The following is a 26,664-nucleotide window of genomic DNA, read 5'->3' as shown; positions in this document are numbered from 1 at the left end:
CAGAAGGTCTTAAACAATGTACAGATGTATGTATGTATTTTATCCTGAACCCAACTTAGGTCCAACAGAATAACTTGAGTTTGCCTTATGAGGGTCTTGTATAGCAGCCACGGCCTGTGCAGGTAAGAACGGTGGGGACGGGTGCGGGTCTATTTCGACAGACGACCACGAGGGAAAATTAAATTAATAATTCGTTTTCCCTCGTGGTCCTCTGTCGAAATCACAGCCCCACCTCCTCTCTAATCTTACCTGCACGGGCCGTGGCTGTTGTATAGTTCAAGGGAATGCACACAATGGGCACCTGTTGTATATTTTTGCAGCCTGTCAGCTTTTTCTCAGGCAGAACGATGGTGTTCGAAGTCTAATCATCTGAGTAGTCGTTGGTTGTTAGGGATTTTCTCTGCACTTATCTTACACCGTGCAGCTTAGTTACATGTGCTAAAGAGCACTTTAGGGGGCTTATTTACACGCCCCTTGCGCCGCCGGTACGTCACGTTGTGTGATGCACCGGTGGCACAACCAGCTGCCCGATGTTTACAAGGACATTTAAAGCCACCTTGCGTGGCTTTACGTGTGCTTGTAAATATCGTCCCTTCTCACACAACACTTTGGGTGTAAGGGGCGTGACATGGGTGTTGCTTTGGGTGTTCCCACGCAGCACCCATGTATTCTGATGCATTTCCGATTTACGAGAAATCGTAAAACTGGAAATGCGTCAGAATGCTACGCCACCCCATTTCTCCCAGTTTCTTTCCTCTCTCAATGCGTGCTGCATTCTACAGCATGCAGGAAAAGAGAACATCACCTCAATTGACTGTTTTTGTGTAGGAAGGTGTACCTTCCTGCACAAAAACAATCTCCCCACGACGCAGGCATCCTTACACCGTGGTGCAAGTGTGCCTGCGCCGGCGCATGGCAGCCGATTGAGCGCCAGCACAGAGGAACACAAAGGGATGCGACATATTGTAGAAAAGATGTCACATCCCTGTGCTTTGAAAGTGACTCTGTGATATTTGGGGCTGCAGATATTCTGTGACCCTAGATGTTTGTATTTTTTTGGTAAAGGACATTTTTACTAAGACAATTTAGCATATAGATGGATTTCTGCACTGACAGCATAAGAAGAAACCGCTCCATATTTTAAGGAGTATGTGCTTGAACCATGGAATCACCTTGTTACAGAACTTGCGCTGCGTTGTGTGTGCTGGGAGGATTTACCTGCACCTATCACAAAATGTCGGTGAGTCCAGCTTTAGATTAAGTGAGCCATGTGTATCTATGCTAGGATTCTATGGGGCTTATTTACAAGCTTTCTGCGCCACCGGTGCACCACTTTTTGTGACGCACATTTTGCTGCCCTATATTTGAAAGGATAGAAAAAGCCACCCTGTGTGGCTTTTCATGTCCATGTAGATATGGTCCCTTTACGCGCAGCACTTTGCATGGGTGTTGCTGTGGGTGTTCCCACGCAACACTCATGGAACCTGACACATTTCCAGTTTTATGAGAAATCTTAAACCAGAAAAATGCGTCTTGAGGCGTAGGGAGGCACAACGAGGAGAAATTTATTAATTTCCCCTTGTTTTTCTCCTTTTTCCATGCGTGCTGCAGTCAGCAGCACACCTAGAACGAGGAAATTACCTCTGGTGATTGTTATGTGCAGTAAGGTGTTCCCTCCTGCACATAACCAATCATTAAAAAAGGACGTTTTGCAAGTTCTATGGGTGCTAATGCAGCACACATAGGAGTTGAAAAATGCCATTTCAGATTGTTTATATGCAGGAAGGGATACCTTCCTGCACATAAACGATCAACCCCGTGATGCAAGCATTCTTGAACCATTGTGCAAGGGTGCCTGCATCAGCGCATGGCAGTAAATAGTGCGCCAGCACTGGGAGAGCAAAGGGATCTATCATATCCTTGTTGATATGACGCATCCCTGTGCTTTGAAAATGCCGCAGCGTGGCGCAGCCAAAGGGCTTGTAGTGCTGTGCTGCAGCACTTTCTTGTAAATAAGGCCCCCGTAATATAGTGAATGGGGATGTGGAGCCTGAAAATACAAATGTGTCTATGCAATCCTTTACTTTTCCTGCCTTCATCAACCCGACTCCCCCACACGCTGCATCCTGACTCTCCCCCTAGGAGTGGATTCATGTTGCTCTGGTGCAGTCTAGGGATGTTCCCTGCTAATCAACATGACTCTCCCATGGACTCCCCTGCCTTGCTTTTGGAATGGATCAGTCCTGCATCCTCAGTTATCCCACTGAGGCCTTGTTTATGAAAAGTGTTGCATCCCTGCGTGAAAGCAGCGATGTGACACTTTTAAGTGCGCCCTCCACGCGACACGATGGATGCGCCGTATTTATTGTATGGCGCACCATGTCGCCAGGAATGGCAGATAGGTCAAGAATCCAGTTGTATCTGTCGGTGCAAACCCTACAGATTGCTGGAGTAATGTCGTAAGCATGACGCAACTCCAGCAATGCACAAGAGAGGCCTGTTCCCATTGCACTGTGTCACCCTTCCCCCTGTTGTGAAGCAGGTGTATAGTTGTGTTGCAGTAGCGTCCTAAAAGTGGTGCAGTGGAATCTGATTTCACTACGCCACTTCTACGAGGCTTTTTCACGTGGAAACGCTCACCCTGCATACATTATACCTGATGCAGGTATAATGTTGTGCAGGCATTTACAAAGTGATGCATCTGCTTAGATACGTCACTTTGTAAATATGGCGCATTGTTTACACCGCCGCTGTGTCACAAAAAGTGAGGCAATGGTGGCATAAAAGTGATGCATGCCTTCATAAGTAAGCCCCCTCCCCCTCCGCCTTGCAAGGCCCAGGGTTGGTCCCACCATCCTGAGGGTTCTCCATTCATTCCATCACTCTGTCTGTGCATGAGCTGGTGCAGTGGTGCCCCGGGCTACATGGTGGACAAGAATTACTTGATTTTCGGAGAACACGATGATCAGGGAGGGCCCTCTTGATGCGCATGCGCTAAACTAGGACCGAAGCACTTGATTTCACCAAAGGGTCCATTTGTTCGGCGCTGACCCTGCGCATTCTCTTTCAAAGGCCTCCGTGTGCTTCAGCATGGTAATGTCTGCAGCGACCTTTTCTCCCAATATTATGACTGCGTTCCTGCTTTAAATCCGCCGATACTTCAGTTCCAGTCTGAACCCTCAGTTGAAAGGCGTCATGCATGCATTGTGAAGCAATAACAGTCGCTATCAGTCTATAGGCATTCCAGTTTTGCTTGATGATGTCAGCTTGTTTTGATATCCATTGTGACGTCATTCACTGGTGGCCCCTTTAAGAGCCACGCATGACACGAACTACAATTGATGCTTGCAGTTTAGCAGATGTATTTGCTCAGTGCGTTTAGCGATATTGGCGCGTGCATCACATATGATGAGCAAGGTTCGAAGCGTTACGTGCACATATTGGACTGAAATGCGTGTTCTCTGTCTCCCTCCATCAGAATGTTGGCTGTGATTACGAGATAAATTCCAATGCCACGGAAGATCGATGCGGTGTCTGCCTCGGGGATGGCTCGACGTGTCAGACGGTGCGGAGGACGTTCAATCAAAGTGAAGGATTCGGTACAATGAATCTGATTTCTACTTCAAATCTGTTTTGTATGTGACCAATCTGTAACCCGGGAAGAAGAACCTTGTTTATTTAAATAAATAAAAAAGTCCTCAAGTGATCATCACATAAATCAATTGATTAAGATGAAAATGCAAAGTTAGATGCTTTCTCATTTCCGGAAGGTGATGGCTTTTTCATTAACCTCTATTATTTAATTAAACTGTCCTTTCTCGGGTATTGAATAGTGAATCCAAGTAAAGAAACATCACTTAGTCCTGCATAGTCAATAAATGCCACCTAATACCTGGGCAGAACCTGATCCCCATCTTTGCTGTTATTTTCCATTTTTGTCGCTTTCCGGCTTTTGTGAAGACTTCTTGGATTCAAGAAGAGTCTGGTTTTGTAAAATAGAAGTACTCCTCAGCCGTGCTTAATTTGTAAAATTTGAAGTGCAGGTGCTCAAATCTTTGTCGGAGGCCACACCTACTTTTCCTTTGTCCCACCCACTTCCTCAACTGACTCCACCCACTTCCTCTATTAGCTCCACCCACATCCTCAACTGGCACTGTGAAACATCAGATGAATTTCAGCAAGGGAGCCTGCCTTCCTCATAATAAGGTTTTGATAGGAGGTTCCCCTGCCCTGTGAACATTTTGAAAAAGATTAAATCAAAAGTGCATTTAAAGCACAATTTTGGAATAAATTAGATAAAATCACTAATGCATTGAAAAGAGACAATAATTCCAGTGCTCTATGTGCTGATTTGGGGAAAGGACAATACTGGGGTAGGGTAAGCCCTTTTTAATAGTCCATGCCTGCCACCCTGGCGAGTTTGTAGTGGGAAACTGACCACTATCGTATGGTAATAGAATATGTTGTCCGAATATAATGCAGGTAAGGAAATGGATCCCTTGCTGTTGCCGGCTTGATATAAAAAAAATAACAGACATAGTTGATGTGCAGTGGGCCCCTCACACCTAGACCAGGTGTCTGTGCACTAGTAATGCCGGGTCTGGTGGCTTAGTGGACTAATGCGCCCACTATAGGGGCCTGTGTTCAACCACATGGCCACAGCTTCAAACTCCACTCCTTTCATATTTCCAAGGTTTGGTCTCCCCCTGGAACCCACTGTGTATTGTGCTACTTACGTTTGATTCTTTGCAACTGTATTATTTGATTTGCGTTCTATCCTCGTGTAGAGGATACTAGAGAGTGTTATATAGAATAAGTACATATTTTTTATAACTATTGTGTGGTTTCCCTTTCATTAAACCAATATTGAAATCAGAATTCCTAATGTTTGTACATCTGGATCTAAATAATTGATCCTATTTGTCTTTCTTTGGCAGCAGCACAGATGGGAGGAGGACTGTATTGCAGTTCCAGCACGCTCCCATTCCATCATTAACTTTAGATTTTAGATTGCAGGTTTGTGTTTGAGAGCAGTATGGGATGTCTAGGGCTACGCAGTTCCCTGTACTTTTGTGATCAACAAAAAAATCCCTTTTTAGAGTTCTTCTGAGAGAGGCGCTTAGGTTCCATCCATATGTTGGATTAGATTGAGCTGAATTTGTGTGATTTCACTAAAAATACTGTTTGTATGCCACTTTTTGGCTTGTGGTAAAACTGATACTCGATACAGCAGAACTGAGTTGGTTATGTTGGCAATCCAAAGATGATGGCTGTAGCCTGAGCTGTTTTTTATGACACGTTATGATAAAGACACTAGGCCTGACAAATTTAATGTGAAAAACGTATATTAAAGTCAAAGGCATTTAAGTGTGTATTGTTAATACTCTATATTAAAGCCTACTGATATTTTTTTACATACAATCTCGCAGTATACAGTAGTAGGAAAGGGTTTTGGCATTGGCCAGCCACTGACATACGCTGCTGCTTTTCACCGTGATGATTCTTGTTAGACCTGGTTGAGTGGGGTTTTATATTGTTTTGCAAGCTGAATTTATCTACATATTTATGGTTTTATAGCTGTATGCATGATTGGTGCCAGTTTATGTGCACTTGAATAGCCTGTGTTGGGTCAGGTGTAAAGTCAATGATAAAGGGTAAACATTAAAAGCTTCATCATTTAATTGGGAAAAGGCATGCCATCTTTCAGAGGTTTGATCTGTTTATTACAAAATGTTATAAAAAAGTAAGTGGGAATGCCCTACTCATTGTGAAAAGTGTGAGTTAAAGACAACAGGTTTTTAAGGAAGAATTGTTCCTACACTGTGCTAATGCCTGTAGGGTAATATTTTGTTTCATGGAATTTCACAGATTACAATAGTAGGTAAGGGTTTTTGTATTGGAGATTCACTAGGGGCACAGAAGTAATGTACTACAATAATTAGTTAGGCTCTGTTTGGAGAAATAGTATTTTACTTTGACAACTGTAATTTTAGAACTGTATGCTGGTTGGATGCCTCAGTACAGTAGCGTTGAGTTGGTTTTGGTGACATGCCAATGATAGACTATAGGCTTGCTTGTTTACTATGATATGTTATGATAAAAGCAGTAGGCCTGCAATGTTGATTGCGGAAAGCATATGTTCAAGTCAATTGGTATTTAATTCCTTCCCTGCTCATGACGGAACCACTCCGTCATGAGCCACGGGCGCCGTGTGCTCATGACGGAGTGGTTCCGTCATGCTGCGGCCGTTGGCGGCCGCTCCGCCCACGCGGCGCTGATTCCCCGCCTGTGCGGGCGATTAGCGCGAGTGGGCGGAGTCGTGACGGAACCACTCCGTCATGAGCACAGCGCGCCCGTTGCTCATGACGGAGTGGTTCCGTCACGAGCATGGCGGCGCCGCGCTGCCCAAAACCCCCCCCAGCGCCGCGGCAAAATTCGTGCCGCGGCGAAGGGGTTAAAGGTGGATTGATAATTACTCTATTGTAAAGCCTACGGATAGGTTTCTTATAAAATTGAATGTCATAGACTACTTTAGCAGGCAAGTGCTTTGGTCTAGGTTACCTCCTCTGACAAACCATGGGTATAGATGATTTGCACTGTGAGAATCCTTGATAAACCCTGTTAAAAACGATAGTATTTTGCCATGCAAACTGTAATTTTGTATACATTTGCAGTTTGATGCCTGTATGCCTGATGGTTGCCTTGTGGGAAAGAATACGCACAGTGCAGGAAGCCTGAGTTGGGTATGGTGATGTGCAAATTATAACAACTAAAGGGTTGATTGTTGTCCAAGCAAATTAGACAGATTGTTGTCACATTATAATACAGGCTGTAGAAAAGCATTTCGGCACATGTAATCTCAGAGATTACCAAAGTAGGCAAGGGATCTAATGTTGATCAACCACACTGACAAACCCGGGAAGCAGAATTATCCTGTAACGATTCATGTTAGGCCTAATTAGATAGGTTGTATATTGTTTTGCCAATTCTGATTTTGCACATATTTGTAATTTTACAACTCTATGCATGATGGTTGCCAGTTTATGCTCACTTCAGTAGTCCTGCGTCAAGCCACTGGTAAAGCTACGGCCATATTAGTACACTTAGAAAACATATGTCAGATTCCTTAGGTGTTATCTATTTAAAAGGAAAAAGTATGACAAGCCAAGTAGGCTGTACTTATTTATTGTGAAAAGTATGTCTAAAAGGCAATAGGCATTTAAGGGTGTATTTTTATTACACTGTGCCAAAGCCTATTGACAGGTCTTTTGTTACATGGAATGTCACGGATTACCTTAGCAGGCAAGGTTTATTGTGTTGGTGACCCATCTGTACAAACCATGGGAATAGACAATTTGCACTATGGTAATCCTCATTATTATGGTATACCAGCTGGTTGCCCTCTGGAAGGCTTAAAGCCAACATAGTAGGTCTGAGATGGTTATAGTGACAAGTCAATGATAACAGCAAGAAGACTGATTGGGTCACTAAAAAAATATTCCATGTTATGTTATGTTATGATAAAAACATTTATTAAGCGCACATACATCAACGGTTTCTTGGCGCTCAGGGAAGGGTCACGACAGTGAACAGGAGGATAGCTTTAATCGATGTAGGCCTGAGTGAACAACCAAGTCTTAAGCTGTTTTCTGAATTGGGCCAGAGAAGTCAGAGACCTAATCTCCGCCGGAAGGGAGTTCCAAAATTGTGGAGCAAGAACGGAGAATCTTAGTCCGCCATGCTTCTTTCGCTTAACTATAGGAACTTCCAACAAGTTCAGGTGGGAGGATCTAAGATTCCGAATGCTGTATGTCTGATCTGTTTATTATGAAAAGTTATACTAAACCTAGTAAGCCTGACATATTGATTGTTAAAAGCATATGTTAATGTCAATAGATATTTAAGGGGGTGAATTGGCATTTCTCTGCAAAAAGCAAAGGGATAGGTATTTTGTTAAGTGAAATGTCACAGATTACCATTGCAAGGTAGCATTTTGATGTTGTTTGCTGCTTCTGACAAATCATAGGGGAAAAAAGTTTGCATTGTAATCATTGTTGCTATAATCTCTTCTTAGCTAAGGTGGGGGAGGGTAAAAAGAAAAGTGTGTTTCCCTTGTTAATTCCCATAAGGGCTTTAAACACAACTACAGCCTGAATCACCAGATGGAATTACACCAAATTTGGCAGACAGCTACCTTTTGGCCCACAGATTGTGCTTTTGTGATTTGGTGTAAAATCTGTTCAGTAGTTGTTGAGAAATTTAAGGAACTCCAAATTTGTATATCTGCAAGCGCTGCTTATTCGCGAATAATAACAACCTCGTGCAGGGAAATGCAGAGTTTTGATTGGGTGCCAACACTTCAGCCAGGAAGCATTGGCAGCCATTTTGAAAATGGAAACAAATGAAAGGGTGCAGGGTAGGAATGCCCTGACCCCCTAGTCTTGGTACTGGGGTCCAGCCAGGGGCCCCATAATGACATTAAAGAATGTTTTTTAGTCACAGTTCTTTTTATGAAATATTTGCGAATATCGTTGTGAATAAAAAAATATAAACAAGCGCGGACTCTCGCACTTGTTTTTATAGTAGCCCCTGGGTGGGCCAGGCTGGGATTAAATGAAAGAATTGAGAGGGGCGCAGGGGGCCCTCCTCCAAGGGCTTAGAAATGCCCGGGAGACCACCACCTCTCCAGGGCTAATGAAAATAGTAAGCAGGGGCTGCGTGGACCCCCCTGGGCCCCAGGACCACCACCTCACGAGGATGCAAATAAAATACTTAGGGGGGCCGCATGAATACCTTGAGCCCCGGGGACCGCCACCTCCCTGGGGCTAAAGGATAAATTGCATCGGGGGCCCATGCAGTCTGCCCTTGAACCCCGAGAACCACCACCTCCCTGGGCTAAGTTAATTATGGATGAGACCTCGAGCCGTGGCTAGGTTACATTTGCGCAAAATCAATATTGGTGTAAGTAGAAGGTAAGACAAGGAAATGCTCCAGGGAACAGAAAGGGAAACAGCCACCAATATCCCAAAATCCTCTGCTACGGCAGGCAGCAGAAGATAAATACAAAACAAAATTTATTGTTTTTGTAAGTTAATTATGGAGCTGGGCGCCTGCGGATCCCCCCAGGGACCACCGTCTCCCCTTGGTTTTCTTCTTTCCTAATAAGGAATGGGGCCATGTGCCCCCCTCCTGAGCTGTTCTTGGCCCCGGGGTCCACCACCTCTCTGGGGCAACCCTTGCAAACAGAAGGAGGGGGGCGGTGCAGCCATCAATGGCCCTGCAGACCACCAACCCCCAGGGCTAGCTCCTCCTGTGACCCGGTGTGCCTTTGCTTTTGCTTGGCGGAAGGTTTGACAGCTCCAGTCAAGCAAAAGCAAACACTGCACTTCCAGTATGCTGTAGCTGTCAATGTGCTCCCGCCTCCTGGAAGGGGAGGTTTCATTTCATTTCCTGTCCCCCGCCATACCCCAGGGGATGGAGTCCCTGAGTCCGAAATTGGCCCAGGGAGGGGGGCCACATGATCTTCTACCCCAAATGTTTATGGCCAGGCCCTGGGGAATGGGGTCCTCAGGGCCAAAATCAGCCCTCCTCCCCCCACTGAAAATATATATATTTAAATGGTGGGACCTGGGGGATGGAGTCCCTAGGGCATAAATCGGCCCAGGGAGGGTAACCACATGTACTCCCATTGTATTTTGCCTGGAGCTTGAGGAATGGGGTCCCCGGGGCTAAAATCGTCCAAGGCAGGGGGGCCACAAGTCCCTCCTTCCCATTCAGTTAAGTCCAGGACCCAGGGGATTGGGTCCCTGGGGCCCAAATTGACAAGGGGAGGAGAGCTTCGCGACCACACTCTCCTATTCAAATACAGCTGGTTCCCAAGGAATGGGGTCCTCGTGGCAAAATCGGACTGGGAAGGGAGGCCCCCCACCATCAGTGAATTATGGAAGGCCCTGGGGGATTTATTCCCAGGGGCCAAAATCATGGGAGGTCGTTTGAGATGTCATCAGTGATGTCACTGACCACATCATGAGCGATGTAATATGTGAGGCCATAAGCAGTGCATTGCGAGGGCGTATGTTATAGCTAGCTCAGGTAATAATATATATAATATATATCTATAAATTCACTGAAAAAACCATAGGTTTCAGGGGTGTTATAGTTAGCTGGACTTTTCACTTGTACAAAACCATTGAAATTCCCCCGTTATAGTTAGTTCAGCTAACTATAACTCGCGCGCCCGCAATGCACTGCTGATGACGTCACATATTACATCACTCATGACATAGTCAGTGACATCACTCATGACATCACTGATGACATCTCAAATGACATCACTGATTACATCACTGATGACATCATCCAGTGAATGTCTGTTTTTCTGAAAATTAAATATGTTTTATATATGTATATCTCAAGGTCGATGGAAGAATAAATGGGTATATAAGTGTCTAAATGGATGATTTGTTTTTGAAAAATTGATTGTGTAACTGACTGATTAAGTGTATCATAGTGAATACATGGCTTAGGGAGTAATGTTTAAATATGAAAATATCTGTATCAGTCTCTCACTTTGTGTATAAGTGGCTGCATGGGTTGGTGAGTAGCTACATGGGTGTCTATATAGGTTATTAGTTGGTTTTTTGAGTATCAGTCTGAGTGTCTGCATGGTTCGGTGGGGGGTATTACGTAGTGCATAGGTGCATGAATAAGTGACTCACTGTTTCTATGTGTTGAAGACAGCATGTGTGCAGGACTGTATGGGTGGATGAGTGTGTGTATGGGTGTGTTAGTGAGTGAATTACTGTCTCAATAGTGTATTTATGAGTAACTACATATGTTTTAAACTAGTATATGTGACTATTGGTGTATATAAGTGAGTATATGTGAGAGTGAGAGAATGAAAGAGTTCCTGTATGAATAAGTATGTGTTTCTATAAGTGATTGTTTAAAAGACTAAGTATGTGTAAGTTTCCGTAGAAGTAAGTGTGGTGGTGTGTGTATAACTGTATATGCAAGTAAATGTATGTTTGATTCTTTATTAGCATGAGTGACTATGTGTGTGAGTAACTCTATGGATGAGTGGCATTGTGTAACAGGATGTATAGGTGTATGAGTACATATGATGAGTGAGTACATGTATGAGTGACTGTATAGGACTGTTGGTGAATGAGTGGATGTGTATGTGGATCTTAGAATTACTGAAGAGGTTGTTGTAACTGGTATTGGTATGTCCATTGTTTTGAAAATGTTAGTCTCTATTTTTGAATGTGTGTATCAAAGGTTATATTAGGGTGAGAGGAGGTCTGCCACTCTATCACAAGGATGATGTCATGAGTGATGTCATCAGTGATGTCATTTGTGATGTCATGAGTGATGTCACTGACCATGTCATGAGTGATGTAATATGTGACGTCATCAGCAGTGCATTGCGGGCGCGCGAGTTATAGTTAGCTGAACTAACTATAACGGGGGAATTTCAATGGTTTTGTACAAGTGAAAAGTCCAGCTAACTATAACACCCCTGAAACCTATGGTTTTTTCAGTGAATTTCTGAGGTTTTTTAAATGCTAATTCCTAACTATAACGTGCCTGAAACCTATTGTTTTTTCTGTGAATTTCAAAGGTTTTTTAAATGCTAATTTCTAACTATGCCTACAGAGATAGGACATGTGAAGAAAGAAGAAAAAATGCACAGAAAGAAAAATAAGAAGTGCAGAAAGAAGCAACAGAAGTCCTCAAAGACGAAGAAAAGTGCAGGAAGAAGGATAACGTGCAGAAAGAACAAAAAGAAGAGCAGAAAGAATCCTTGTTGCAAAATCATCCTGTACCCTCAACTTTTTCAGACGGATACTGGTGGTAACTGAGTCTGACTAACCAGTCCTAGAGCCAGTGCTATGTTAAAAGACACTTAGAATACAGTGAAAACACCTACATACAATAGGGAACATTATGCGTTGGGGTCCCCCTGTGATTAGCATGACCTCCTCTGTAAGCCCCTAGTATATAATAGGGCAGGGGGATTAAAACTACCTCTTAAAACAGGCCACAGGGCGTTTTTGCACATGTTAACTCAGGCCCCGTCCCCTCCCTTCACCACTGTGTAAACACGCCCTGTGTCCGTTTTTAGTTGGGAGATTAAGTTCATTTGAATCCTGAGGGTCCCTAGGGTCCAACTAGCCCACTAGGTACCTCCAGTAAGTGCCACAGAGCTGCGTTGCAGAGAGGTGTAAAAAGTGGCACAGCCTGGACCACCTCTCTGCAATGCAGCTCAGTGGCGCTTACTGGAAGCACTTGGTGGGCTAGTTAGCCCCCAGGGGCCCTCAGTATTGAAGGGAAATTATATCCCCAATTTAAAACGTGCCATAGTGCGTGTTTGCACACGTCACCTCAGGCCCCGTCCCCTCCCTTCACCACTGTGTAAACGCGCCCTGTGGCTGTTCTAAGTTGAGAGATTAAGTCCCCTTGAATCCTAAGGGTCCCTAGGGTCAAACTAGACCACTAGGTACCTCCAGTAAGCGCCACAGAGCTGCGTTGCAGAGAGGTGTAAAAAGGGGCTTGGCCTCAGAACACCTGTCTGCAGCGCAGCTCCCTGGCGCATACTGGAGATGCCTGTTGGGCTATTTGGCCCTCAGGGACCCTCAGTATTGAAGAAGAATTCATTCCCCAACTTACAACTCGCCAGGGGGCGCGTTTGCAGAGTGCTGCAAGGAGGGGGCTTGGCCTCCGGCACAATGCCAGTCTTTTATTTATTTTAATTTTTTAAGAAGGGGGGCTGTGTGGTTCCCCTTCTTATTCTAATTTATTGGCCCTGATGACCCCATCCCCCAGGGCCTGTCTCCTAATTATATTTTTTTGACCCCAATCCCCAGGGCCGTCTACTGTTTTTTATTATTTTAAAAAATATATATTTATAGACACACCTAGGGCATGCTGGACAAACCGTACGTACCTATCACCATGACGATTTGAGTGATATTCATTAAAAGGCGACTATGCATACAATGAATCCACGTGGAATGTATTTACACCACTAGTGAAGCTCTGACATGTCTGATGCCCTACCGTGCCTAATCCCGGTAGACACCCTTGTCGTTTATTTCTACAAACATGGGTAGCTATTGACGGGCACATTTAATACACATGCACACCAAGCCATTCAAAGGGGATTCGACAAAAATTCGACCAAAACTATGTAAGAAACCCCCCTCACGGTTAATAAAACACACATCCACTGCCGGATGTGTAATACTTTTTATTTTACTCTCTGGAAAGGACGAACATCACTTGAGAGTCACAGCGCGCTCCTGGCAGAGCCCAATGCTGTGTTACACCCACCATTGCCTGCCGAGTGCCACACATCTCTGTGTTGTATTCCACCAGCTAGTGCATATGCTATGACACTCTCTAGCCCATGTGCACTGTAACACCACCCCGTGAATATGTCATGCCACACTTGTCTTCGCACGGGTTATATTGCCCCATCTAACGTGCCTTCCTCGATGCCTATGTTATAACGCACAGTGCTATGCCATACATATTACAATCTGGGATCCATATCTTTGTCACAGTGCATATGCAACGTTACACTCCCCAGCACATATTTTATATTACAACTTTAGAGACTAGTTAGGTTACACAACACTGCCCTGTGCATATTACACTCCAAGGCGCACATCGCATAGCACGCGCTAGTGCCTGTGCTATCTCGCGCTCTCCAATGAATCTGTCACTGCGCACAATGTATTGCATATTATGCCCGGTTCATCTTATATAACACTTTTTGGTGCATAGTTTATACCATACACTATATCTAGTTTTCATTTTCAATCGTGCTCTCAGGACTATGTACTATATAACACTGTGTTCACCTACCCTTTTCACGGGCATTACATTTTGCGATAGGGGGTGCAGGGTCAGGGGGTGTTTCTGCCAAGTGAGCCCGGAGTCACAGTCACAAACGTCCTCTTCTTCCTGAATAAAAGTGAGATTATGCTGCATACTTGTTCATATTTTAAGTAGTTCGCACAGACACACGTTTTAAAAACAATAAAGTCCCTAATACCCGCCTTCTCTGAACAGTTAGCTTGCTGCCCCATCCCCCTCCTCCCTATCCTCTGTTTTGTGAATCCATGGACTAGCCTCCTCCCTCCTGCCATTCATGGTCTGATGTGCTGCCACTGCCCTCAATTTAGTATGATGTACCAGTCCCCTCCTCCTGCCCTCCATTGCCCAATTCTATGCCCATCATTGACCTCCTGCTTAAACTCTGTGCTTAGCTTGCTGCCCCTATTCTCCTTCCCCCTGCCCTCCGATGTCTTTGTGCATGCCCCTGCTCCATCCTTTTTGCCCACCATGTTCCATGGACCTGCCACTCCTATCTACTCTGAGTGTTCTGTTGAGCTGCCACTCCCCTCCCACCTGCCTAGCATTGTCAGATGACTGTAACCTGTCCCTGCCACCTCCACCCTGCCTGTCCACATGCCATGCCCCTATCCTCTTCCTCCTGTCCTACATGGTCCATTGTACTGCCACACCCTTCTGCCCTCCCTGGTCTGTTGTGCTGCAACTACTCCTCCTGCCTGCCCCGTGCGGTCTGTTGTGAGGCCCCTTCCCCTGAACTTTCTTGTCTGTGCACAGGTCCTGACCCTCCCTTCTATCCTCCATCGGCCTTTGTGTATGCCCCTGCACCCTCCTTCTTGCCCATCATAGCCATTGTGCCGCCACTAACCCTCCCACTTGCCATGCATGGTCTTCTGTGCTGCCATGGCCCCTCTCACCTTCCCTGTGTGGTCAGTTAGCTGCCCCTGACCCCCTCCCACCTTCCCTCCATGGTCTGTGTGTATGCCATCACAGTCTCACTGTTGCTCTTCATGGTGTGTCTTGCTTCTAGTGCCCATCCTGCCTGACCTCCATGGCTATCTTGCTGCTCCTGCCCTGACCCCTTGCCCCCAGCCCTCTGTTTACATGTGCAGACCCCTACTCCCTCCCTCCTGGCTTGTCTGTTCCATTGTAATGCCCCTGATCCGTCCCTCCTGCCCTTTATGGTCTGTTATGCTGCAGCTTTCTCTCCTGTCTGTCCATTATGGTCAGCTAGCTACCATTGCCTCTTGCCCCTCTGTTCTCTGTTGTCCATGTGCATGGTCCTGCCCCCTCCCTCTTGCTTTCTATGGATTGTTGTGCTGCACTCCCGTCCCGCATGCCCTGTGTGGTGTATTGTGCTGCTGCAAACCCTGATGCCTGCCCTGCAGGGTCAGTTTGGTGCACCTCTCCATGTCCCTCCTGTCCTCTGTTATCCAAGTACATGTCCCTACCCCATTTCCTTCCATGATCCAATGTACCATACTTGCGAACATTTTGAACTTGGTAAGAGGGAGATTTTGAAAAAAAAATGGGGTATTGATTTTCCCCTTTGAGTTACATTGAAAAAGAGGAGATTGTAGACAGGAGACAGATCAAATAAAGCCCATTGGACGTTTCCTGGCTGAATCGGGTCTGTTGGCATGTATGGTTGTACTACCATTGCCTCTTCCTTCTGCCCACAATCGTCTATTACATTGCCACAGCCTCTCTTGCAAGTCCTGTATTGTTGGTTTGTTGCCCCTGCCCCCCTTTCCACTGCCCTCCATAGTCTGTTGTGCTGCCACGGCCCTTCCTGCCTGCTCAGTGTGGTTAAATTGTTGCCTTTGCACCCTCCTACCTGCCTTCAATTTTCAGAGTCCGTGCCCCTGGCCTCTGCCTCTCAACAGTATCCTAATGAACAACTAGATTGCTAACATTCTATATTTATTACAAAAGTGTGGAACGCCTGACGTCATCTTGATGTAATCAAAACTGTAATACCTAGAGCATTTCCTTTAGAAATTACATATATGAGAGGGTCTTATTGGCATCAAAATTATGGTTAGTGCTCTAAAAGACTAAAATAAGGACATATTTTCTGAGTTTTCAAATAGCGACAAAGCACTTTTAAATTATTTGTTATCTTTATGTTTTTTTATCCAGTTGACCACTTGATTAAATGTTGCACTTAGGGGAGAGGATGTGGTGTTACTTCCAGAACTGCAGACTTTGCAACTGGGGAACCAGGTTGGAGTTTCTGCTTCAGCTCGACATTCTGTGATTCTGGTCAAATCACTTAGTCTCCCCATGTCTACAACCAAAATGAATTTGTTCTTGTGTGATGTAACCAATGCTCATGCAAAGCACTCTAATACCTGACAAGTCTGCACTATATAACACTGCAAAAACACAAAATAATAAGTGTATTGCACACTTCTGTCATTGGGCTATATTTGGGCTACATCTGGGTGATTTTGGGCTACATTTGGGCTCTTTTGTGTCCGGTGGCCATCTTGGGAGATTTATTTGTTATGAAATTTCCTAATTTCCTCATGTACTGCAGTCTCCTCAGTAGGAAATGCTTTCAGTTTTTTACTTTGATTCCATCATGAAGGTATTCAGATATGTCACACATTTGCCATAAATTCTGAAAGTTAGCACTCTAGTTGCTCATTAGATCACTGTAGTAAAACTACTGTTCACCATGGAAGTCTGCTCCTGGTATTAAAAGTGCATGTTTCAGTCTGCATGTCAGAATTTTTTAATGAAATAGAAGAGGATTTGAGAAGTCACTCAAAATGTGCCCTCATTTTCTTTCTTCAGCATTAATCATAATTTCTATGGCAAAATGAACCCCCTCATTGTGTTCCTTTTTAAATTAAATGTTTTAAGTGTTACCAGTTTATTCCAATCAAGATGGCTTCAGGTGTGCCATACTTTTGTCATAATGAAGACAGTAAGCGCTCTAGTTGTTTTTAAGAACACTCTGGGACATTCTGTCATTGGGCTATACTTGGGCTACATCTGGGTGATATTTGGGCTACATTTGGGCTCTTTTGTCTCTGGTGGCCATCTTGGGAGACTTATTTGTTATGAAGTTTCCTAATTTCCTCATTTACTGCAGTCTCCTCAGTAGGAAATACTTTCAGTTTTTTACTTTGATTCCATCAAGAAGGCATTCAGATGTGTCACACATTTGCCATAAATTCAGAATGTTAGCACTCTTTTTGCTCATTAGATCACAGTAGTAAAGCTACTGCTCACCAGGGAAAACTGCTGGTGGTATTGAAAGTGCATGTTTCAGTCTGCATGTCAGAATTTTTTAATGAAATAAAAGAGGATTTCAGAAGTCAAAATGTGCCCTAGTTTTTCTTTCTGCAGCACTAATCATACTGGTTATGGAAAAATGAACCCCCTCATTCTGTTCCTTTTTAAATTAAATGTTTTAAGAGTTACCACTTTAATCCAAGCAAGATGGCTTCAGGTGTGCCATACGTTTATCATAAGTAGGACTGTTAGCGCTCTAGTTGTTCTTTGGAACACTCTGGGAAGCTGCAGTAGAACACCAAGGAATCAACTGACAGTCTCTGCCCTTGTTGGATGTACATGTTTTACTGAGAATGTCAGATTTCATTCTCACATGACTGAGAAAGATAATGTGAATTTACAGAAAATAAGCCCTCAGTTTAGCTTATAGATCACCTTCCAAACCTCTGTGGGAAAAGCATGAGAAAATATTTTTTCTCTCAATCCTGATATCCCAGCAGAAGGCTTTTTCACATGGTGAAATCATCTTAGAACATACCACAATTCCTAAAATGAGTATGGTACCATCAGCAAATGATTTATAATGTAACTGAAGTCTTAAAACCTTCTATTAACTGCAATGCTTTTTAATGAGGTGCTATCGTGTATATTGGTCCCAAGATGGCTGCCACACTTCTTGGATGAAGTGCTGACAGCCAATCAGATCTCAGGATGAGATGTGTGGTTAGGCTCCGCCCACATATATATATGATTTTACTTTTGATTTTCTCAGGAACTACTGAACAGATTGACACCAGACCTGCCAAAGGCACTTCCCTGAGCTGAGGACTACCTCTCTGCCAAATTTCAAGTAATTCTGTTCAGCCGTTCGGGCTGTACCTTGGACTAAAGGTCCCTATGGAAAATTGCATGGGGAAAACGCGTTTTGGGACCCCCCTTTTTTCTCAGCCCCCGCTTGACAAATCCCCCCGAGACTTTCAGGGTAGGAGCGGAGCGGAGCGCCCCACCTATTTTGAAAATTTCGCGAGGATTCGTCAACCGGCGCCAAAGTTATTCCAAATAGAATGTTGCGGATTTCCTATGGAAACACGGTCCTAACTATAACTATCTACTGGCGACCGCCAGTAGATAATATATAGTTATATATATAGATATATATATCTCAATATAGTTATAGTTAGGACCTAGTTTCCATAGGAAAAATGCTTTTTGTTTTGCTAATAGCTTTTGCGCCATTTTATTAATCTTCACGAAATTTTAAAAACTACTTTGCCACTCATTTCAGCCGGTGTTTTGAAAGTTTCGGGGTGATCCGTCAAGCAGGGGCAGAGAAAAAGGAGGGGTCCCAAAACACATTTTCCCTATGTTAATTTCCATAGGAACTTTAGAAACAGCTACAGCCCGAACTCCTTTCAGGTATTACACCATATTTGACAGAAATATAGCTGTTGGTCTATAAAGCGACCTTTTTGTGATTTGGTGTAAATTCATTCAGTAGTTGCGGTTTCATTTAAAGAAATCTCCAGTTGTATATATAGGAACGCGGGGGATCCGTGACCCCTCCCGATCTCGTGCTGAGATATGATTGGCTGCCAGCACCTCAAACAGGAGGTGTTGGCAGCCGTCTAGTGACTCGGATTAAACCAAGTCACAGCAAAAAAAAAAAAAAGCATAAAAGGTGGTAGGGTAGAAATACCCTGACCCCCTACACCTCTTGGGGTTCCCAAAGGAACTCAGAGGGCCAAAAAAGCATCTCAAAATAAATATTTCCGCAGGAGTCACGCTGGCTCCTTGCCTCATTCTGAAAATGGGAAAAAAACAAAGTGGGGTCTCCCAAATTTTGTTTTAATCTACCCCTGGTTGGGCCAGGTTCAGGGGCATTTTAATAAAGGAGGAGTGTGCAAGCCTCCCCTCCTTGGCCTCATTGAAGCCCCAGAGTCCATCACCTCCCAAGGGGCTTGTTTAATAAAAAATGCAGGGGAGGCCAGTATGGCCTTCCCCGCTGCCCCGGGAACCACCACCTCCCCGGGGCTCATTTGATTATCAATGAGGGGCCTCTTAGATGTCCCAGCCTGCAAACTCCCTCAGGCTTTTTGTTTGAAGAAATCGGGGGGCCTCTGGATCCCCCTCCAGCCCTGGGATCCGCCACCTACCCGAGCTTTGCTTTTAATTAATGCGGGGGGCAACATGGATTACCCCATAGCCAAGGGGACTGCCACTTCCCCATGGCTTTTGTCAATGTGAATGCTGCCTCTCCACAGCCCTGGGATTCACCACCTCCCCATGGCAAATTGTAAGAAAGGAGGGGTGTAGCGCATTCCCGCTCTTAGAGCCAATATGGCCCTCTGGACCACCACCCCCACAACTGGCTCCTGCTAAGTCCCTGAGGCCCACCCTCTATGGCTTGCCAGGAGCTTTACTGCTCCTGTCAAGTGAAATCAAATTGTGCTCTGCTTCTAGCAAACGAGAGCATAAAAAATGCTCTTGCTTGCTAGAAGATTGATAAAATTGCTTTAACAGAGAGGGAGCTGCATGTGAGCAGCTCCCTCTTGTTAAAAGCAATGCCTGCTCCTGCAGGAGGTGGGTAGCCGGCAGGGACCAGAGGGTCCTTGAGAGCCCCCTGCAGGCACCAACAAATGTAACTGGGTGCCCTGGGTGGGACCAGGGCACCTAGACAAGAGGCCGGGACCGGGGGGATTAGGTCCCCGGCGCCTAAATTGGCCCAGGAGGGGGACTGCTCAGCCCCCCTCCCTTTAAGTTTAAAAATGAAAAAAAGGTTGGGCCCTGGGTGAAGCTGTACTAGGGCTGAAATCAGCCTGGGGAGGGGCTACACGCCTTCTCTAATAAATAAAAATATAATTTAAAAAACAGCAGGAAGTCGCCGGAGGACCGTCCATTTTCAACACCACTCTGCAAACGTGCCTCCTGGCACATAGCTGGTTGGGGGATGAAGTCCCCTTGGCTGCAGAGGGTCCTTGGGGGCCAATAAGCCCTCCTTTTACCTCCAGTAAGTCCCAAACAGCTGCATTGCTGAGAGGACGTCATAGGCCATGCTCCCTTCTTCACCACTCTGCAAATGTGCTTCCTGGCGCACTGCTGTATGGGTGATAAATTTCCTTTGGTTCCAGAGGGTCCTTGGAGGCCAGCAAGCCCTGCTGTTACCTCCAGTAGGTTCCACACAGTGGGAATGCTGAGAGGTGTTCGTAGACCAGGCCCCCTTTCTCCATCACTCTGCAAATGTGCCTCCTGGCGCACTGCTGGTTGGGAGATAAAGTCCCCATGGATAATAAGCTCAGCGAAGGTAGTGCACACAGCTCTGCTGGTGTCATTCACTCTGATTTTAAATGTGCACAAATCTTGTTTTCTGTTTTTACCTTGTTTTTTTAACAATTACTGTGGGTAACGTTTAGATTTGTTTAAATTTTATCTGTTTGTTTCCCTGCCGCATTAACTTTAACCTTCTTACCACTTTTATCGGTCCCCTGTTGCTCCACTCCCCAGTCCACTGCAGCAGCTAGGCTGCTGTTTGAGTGGAAGGAGTTGTTCATTCTTTCTTTCTAGGAAGTGGGTTTTTCCCACTTCCCTTGGGCCACTATACGGCAGACATTTTGGAGGTGAGACATTCTAGTCTTCCTCCAACTCCCATTAGGGCTTCCAGATATAAACTTAGCCGATGGCGCTGGCGCGCTCAGAATAAGCTCAGAGAAGGTAGTGCACACAGCGCTTCTGGTTTCATTCGCTCGGCTTTTAAACGCGCTCAAAACTTGTTTTATCCTGTTTTTACCCTGGTTTTTTAACAGTTACTGTGGGTAACTTTTTGATTTGTTTAGATTGTATCTGTTTGTTTTCCGGCCGCATGTACTTTATCCTGCTCACCTCTTTCATCGGTCCCCTGTTGCTCCGGTCCCCGGTCCACCACAGGAGCTAGGCTGCTGTTCGAGTGGAGGGAGTTGTTCCTTATTTCTTTCCAGGAAGTGGGTTTTTCCCACTTCCCTTGAGCCACTATACGGCGGCCATTATGGAGGTGAGGCACTCTAGTCTTCCTCCAACTCCCATTAGGGCTTCCGGGAATAAACTTAGCCAATGACGCTGATGCGCAGCGGACACGCTCAGCGGGCGTGCCGGCGATGCGCCGAAGGCACGCCAAAGGCAAGCCTATATGCGCCCATACGCGTCCGGCCGGGTCAGGGGCCACCCCCCTGCCGGATTCAGCCCTCACTGCCACATATACTCCCCAGAGGTACTCATGAGATTGAGGATGTTTCCCAGTAAGAATTGCCTTCACTCCATTCGTCCACTTATGGACAGTTTGACTTGTCCTCAATGTTCTTATACTTTACATCTTCCACCTAAACCCTGCCGGGTTCCTGCCTCCTCCTCAGGCAACAAAATGCTGCCTATTAACTGCAAGTCCCTATCCAACACGCTGCGCAAATTTCTATCTTGCTCCAAGAGGAATGCCCTGATGTGCTATTTCTCACGAAAACCTGGCTCAATGCTGAGTCAGGACCTGACCTAGTCCAATGTCTCCTACCGGGTTACTATATCCAGAGGAAAGATCGGGAACAAGGGAGGGAAGGAGGCATTGCCATTTTTCTAAAAGAAGGTTTCAGATGCCGCATTATCCCCAATATCCTTCTGTGAGAACGTCTACTTCTCCATCTCACTTTCTTCAACTCATACCTTCTCAGGTATCCTTATATACTGCCCCGGTTCCCATGGATAACTGTTTAAAATTCTGCCAGAAGCTGTTGCCAACTTGGCAAGCTTCCCTTCTAACTTTACTATACTGGGGGATCTCAATTTGCATTTTGTAGACCCCTTAGACCCAGTAGCAACCAAACTAACCCAAAATCTTTTGGCTCTTTGGATAAAGCAAAATGTTACGAGCCCCACTCATGAAAAAGGGCATCTTCTAGATCCCATTTTCTCCAACTGCAATGAACTTTCAGTCGGAGACCCAGTCCCAGTACCATGGTCCGACCACTTCCTGGTCCCCTTCTCTTGGGATCTATCAAAACCCCCCCTTAATACTGGCATGACCAATAGCTGGAACCACTCCTGCTCCAACATCCCGTTGGACTCCTGGATAAATTGCATACCTACTCTAGATTCCTGCCCCACGGTCGCGAATGACCAATTTAACCAATGGATTACTCCTCCCTTGACCTAGTTGTACCTAAGAAACTTATCCATAAAAAAACAGGAACTACTCCTCTGCATGGTACTCCTCTACACTGCATGAGTATAAACAAATCTCTAAAAGACTCTAGAGTAAATGGAGAAAAAATTACGATACAACAAGCAAACAGATCTACAGGGACTCTATTAAAATGTATCAATCCAATGTAAAGGAGGCACAAGCTCTGTCGTATAGTTCCTATATTACCTATACTGGATCTGCGCATTTGGATAGCATAAACTGTGGGACTGGTGGTGGACTGATTCCGTGCACTCCCACTTTCCGTGCACTCCCACTGGATACGTTAGCCAGTCTGTATCAGCTAGCTCACAGTGCCACTAGAATCTCCTCTTATCGGGGAGAGAATAGTTCTTGGCAACCTCAGAACATGACAACCCTGATCCCCCAGGATCGTGGAAACAATATACTACTTTTTGCTCAGTCACTCGTGCTTACTTAGTTTTGTCTCAGAGATACACCAAATAAACAGTCTGGGCGTTTCAATAAGGATTTGCAACAACCATTAGACAGTAGCAGAGATATATGATTAGCAATACTACAAAAGTAAAGGGATGGTATAGTTCTACCATCTTGCAGAAATCATGAATATTTACTTGTACATAAAACACATGATAAAAAGTGCGTACTCCTACGATGACTCCCTAACAAGATTAAACAAAATGTACCTAGCATCTGTGTAGGTGTTATACCAAGAATCCCTCTAGGAGCTAATCAACCCCATTACCTGAGAATTAGAGCATGTGGTACACCGTCCTGGTCTCGAGTTGGACACCCCACAAGGGATGTTAGACCGCTGCTAGCTGGAGCATCTGCATGCAGGAACCTCAGCGTCTCTGGTCAGTGTGTCAGCCGGGAAGTCACGGTCTTCTCTGTCATTCTAAGCAAGACATAATGTATTTATACCCATAGGTCTCCCCAGGGGTCCTACCTTGCTGTGTTACTGTGTAGGCCTAAATGATGACGTTGGGCTTGAACTTTATACAGAGATATTATACAGGAGATGTGCGTCCTGTTGTCAGACCTGCTGCGCTTCCAATAAGCCTCATGCATAATGTACGAGTTTCAAATTAGTGAAAAACCCGCGTTCTGAATGCAGTGTTTTATCAAGGTAAAAGGTCAGTCCCTATGAACCGTTATGTATGAAATGTAGGGAAGGATATAGGTGAAAGGTTGCAATGTTACCTTGTATGCAACACAGCAGTGCTATACTATGAGGAAACAATCAACTCCGCCTCAAACGCCCCACATGCCATTTTTAAGAACGGCAAGCACCTCTTACAACTAACATTCAGCGATGTTCTACCGCACAGCTCAAACACGCGCTGTGACGAACTTGCAGAGTTCTTCTCCAATAAGATCAAGATTATCTACAATTCTTTCCCCCCTCCCCTGGCCCATCCATCAATCAGCGGCTTACGGAGCACTCCATGTCCGGGGAGCACTTTCTCAGGGAAATTCCCTTGATAGACATGGACACCCTAGTGAATATATGTGCCTCAGTAAAATCTGGCTCTCCAAATGACCCAGCACCTCCCCATTTATTTTAGTAAGGCCGGGGATACAATCTTCACAGTGTTGCTGAAGCTGATAAACTCCTCCATTTCAACCAGACTAGTACCCCCACCCTGGAAACACGCCATGGTGAGGGCACTATTGAAGAAACCCAGTCTTGACCCTGATACACTTGGACATTATCACCCTATTTTCCTTCTCCTCGGGATCAGCAAAATGCTAGAAAAGTATGTTAACCCAGTTATCTCTGCTTTTCTTGAATCTAATAAAATACTCCATCCGTCTCAAACTGGATTTCGGCGCCAACACGGGACTGAAACCGCATTACTGGCAGCGGTTGAAAAGGCCAAAAGGATCCCAGACAAAGGAGGATCGACGGCCATCATCCTCTTGGACCTCAGTGCCGCCTTCGACACTGTTAACTACGACATCCTGATCCACAGATTGAGGAATGTTGGTCTATCAGGTAGCGTCACCACCAGGTTAGAGTCCTTCCTCAAGGACAAGAGCTTTCAAGTATTTGAAGGGGACAACTTGTCAGATCAAATCCCACTTGGCTGTGGCGTCCCTCATGGCTCATCCCTGAGCCCGACATTGTTCAATGTCTACATAAGCCCACTGGTACAGATTGTCCTCCCCTTCGGGATAGACATTGTCATGTACGCAGATGACACCCAGTTAGTGGTGGCCCTAAACCACCCAGGATCCACCTCGTCCAGTCTAGGCCCCTGCCTGGAGAGAGTCACCAAATGGATGGAACTCTCCTTCTTCAAACTAAACGGAGATAAAACAGAGCTCATGATGCTGGGCAACTCACCCATCTCTGGCATCGGCCTAGCTTGGCCAAGCTCTCTCAGCTCCCCACCCACACCCAAAAATCAGATCAAAAGTCTAGGCATGTGGCTATATCAGTCACTCACTTTTGATCATCAGGCAACTAAACTGGCAGCATCTTGTCATGGTATCCTGCGGATGCTCCTTAATGTTCTTCCGCTCCTCCCTGGTCCAGACTTTAATCCTCTCTCGCCTCGACTATGGAAATGCTCTGTATTTAGAAGCTCCTATGGTTACCATAAACAAACAGTAAGTCATCCAGAATTGTGCAGCACAGATGCTTTTTATGATTCCCAACAGCCACTCCGCCAGGTCTGCTCTGAAATCAATGCACTGGCTTCCGGTTGAGGACAGAATAAAATTCAAGTCTCTAAGCATTGCCCACAAATTCTTCTGAAAGAAAGGCTGCCCCATCGTCCAAGCCATCGTCTCCTCTTACCACCCTAATATACTCCTTCGTTCATCCAGTCTCTACCTAGTTGCGGTCCCTAAAATTAACAGGATGAGAAGTGGTCGTCGTTCCTTCCGCTTTACTTTTGGCAAGGTCCGGAACACGCTCCCCCTCCAACTACGATCAGAACCAAATCTCCTTCCCCTCCGTAAACTTCTGAAAACGTGGTTTTTTCACAACCCCTCTTATTAAGCTGTTGTGACCTGTCTCTCTCTCGGCTAGCGCTGGGACGCCTTTGGGTAGCCATGCGCTCTACAAATATCCATAACATAACATAACATGGATGCTGAAGGTTCTTGGGGGCCAATAAGCTTTCCTGTTACCTCCAGTAAGTCCCATAGAGCGCAATTGCTGTGGGGACTTTAGAGGCCACTCCCCCTTACTCCACCAGTCTGCAAACAGAGCTCCTGGTGCACTGCTGATTGGTAGATGAAGTTCTCTTGGATGCTGAGGATTCTTGGGGGCTCAGCAGCCGTCCTGTTACCTCCAGTAAGTCTGAAACAGCAGGATTCCTGCGAGCTAGTTGGAGGCCCTCCCCCTTTCTCCACCACTCTGCAAATATGACTATTAGTTAAAAGCCCATAAAATTAATTTAAAAAAACAAAGGTTACAGGGACATTATAGTTAGGAAACAGAATTTTTTTTAAATGTACAAATTCACTGAAAAAAACAAAGGTTACAGAGACGTTATAGTTATGCTCAGATTTCACTCGCACAAACTAGTGAAATTCAGCAGTTATAGTTACATGAGCTAACTATAACTTACACCCATACAGCCTTGCAACACAGCCACTCACTCACCCATATGAGCACTCATACACTGTCGCACACACCCACACAATCACTTCTATACCCATTCTCACATCCATACAAGCAGTCACACTTCTTCTCACTCACCCCTATAGCCATTCACACAGACTCTCACTGTCCAATACAGCCACTCACACACTGACTTGCTTAACCAGACACCCACTCAAATAGCCACTCACCCATATAGTCACGTACACACCCAGTTACTCACTCATACAGCCATTCAGACACCCACTCACTCACCCATAGTCATTACACACCCAGTTATCCACCCATAGAGCCACTCACACTACTACTCGCACCCATACAGCTATTGACACAACCACTTGCTCACCAATACAGCCACTCACACACCATCACACTCAACCACACAGCTACTCACACATCCACTTATACACTCATACAGCAACTCACACACCCATATACACGGATACATTCAGTCACACAGCCACTCACATAATATATGTTAGAAGTAGTATCACTAGTAGTAGTGCACTTAGTATACTAATTTAACTTTTATAGTAGGTAAGTATATATGTTTAACACCCATAAACTCTTACAAATCTTACACTCACTTAATGATGTCATCAGTGATGTCATTTAAGATATCATCAGTGATGGCACTGACCATGTCATGAGTGATGTAATATGTGAGGTCATAAGCAGTGCATTGCAAGGGTGTAAGTTATAGTTAGCTCAGGTTACTATAACTGCTGAATTTCCACTGAATGAATCCCGGCACTCTTAC

General features: G+C 45.2%; 1 protein-coding gene across 1 annotated transcript in view; it reads left to right on the top strand.

Annotated features, from left to right (window-relative positions):
- The window catches only part of ADAMTS12 (ADAM metallopeptidase with thrombospondin type 1 motif 12), a 4,274,824-nt gene that overhangs the window by 2,738,858 nt on the left and 1,509,302 nt on the right, over positions 1-26,664 (top strand). The window contains exon 14 of the mRNA XM_085630806.1: positions 3,479-3,599. Within this exon, the coding sequence (XP_085486932.1) occupies positions 3,479-3,599 (121 nt within the window). The remainder of the gene's footprint in view (positions 1-3,478; positions 3,600-26,664) is intronic.

The sequence above is a fragment of the Triturus cristatus genome, chromosome 2_1 (assembly GCF_964204655.1).
Source record: "Triturus cristatus chromosome 2_1, aTriCri1.1, whole genome shotgun sequence".
NCBI lineage: Eukaryota > Metazoa > Chordata > Amphibia > Caudata > Salamandridae > Triturus > Triturus cristatus.
The sequence above is the reverse complement of the archived record's forward strand: the minus strand, read 5'-3'. Positions and strand labels throughout refer to the sequence as shown.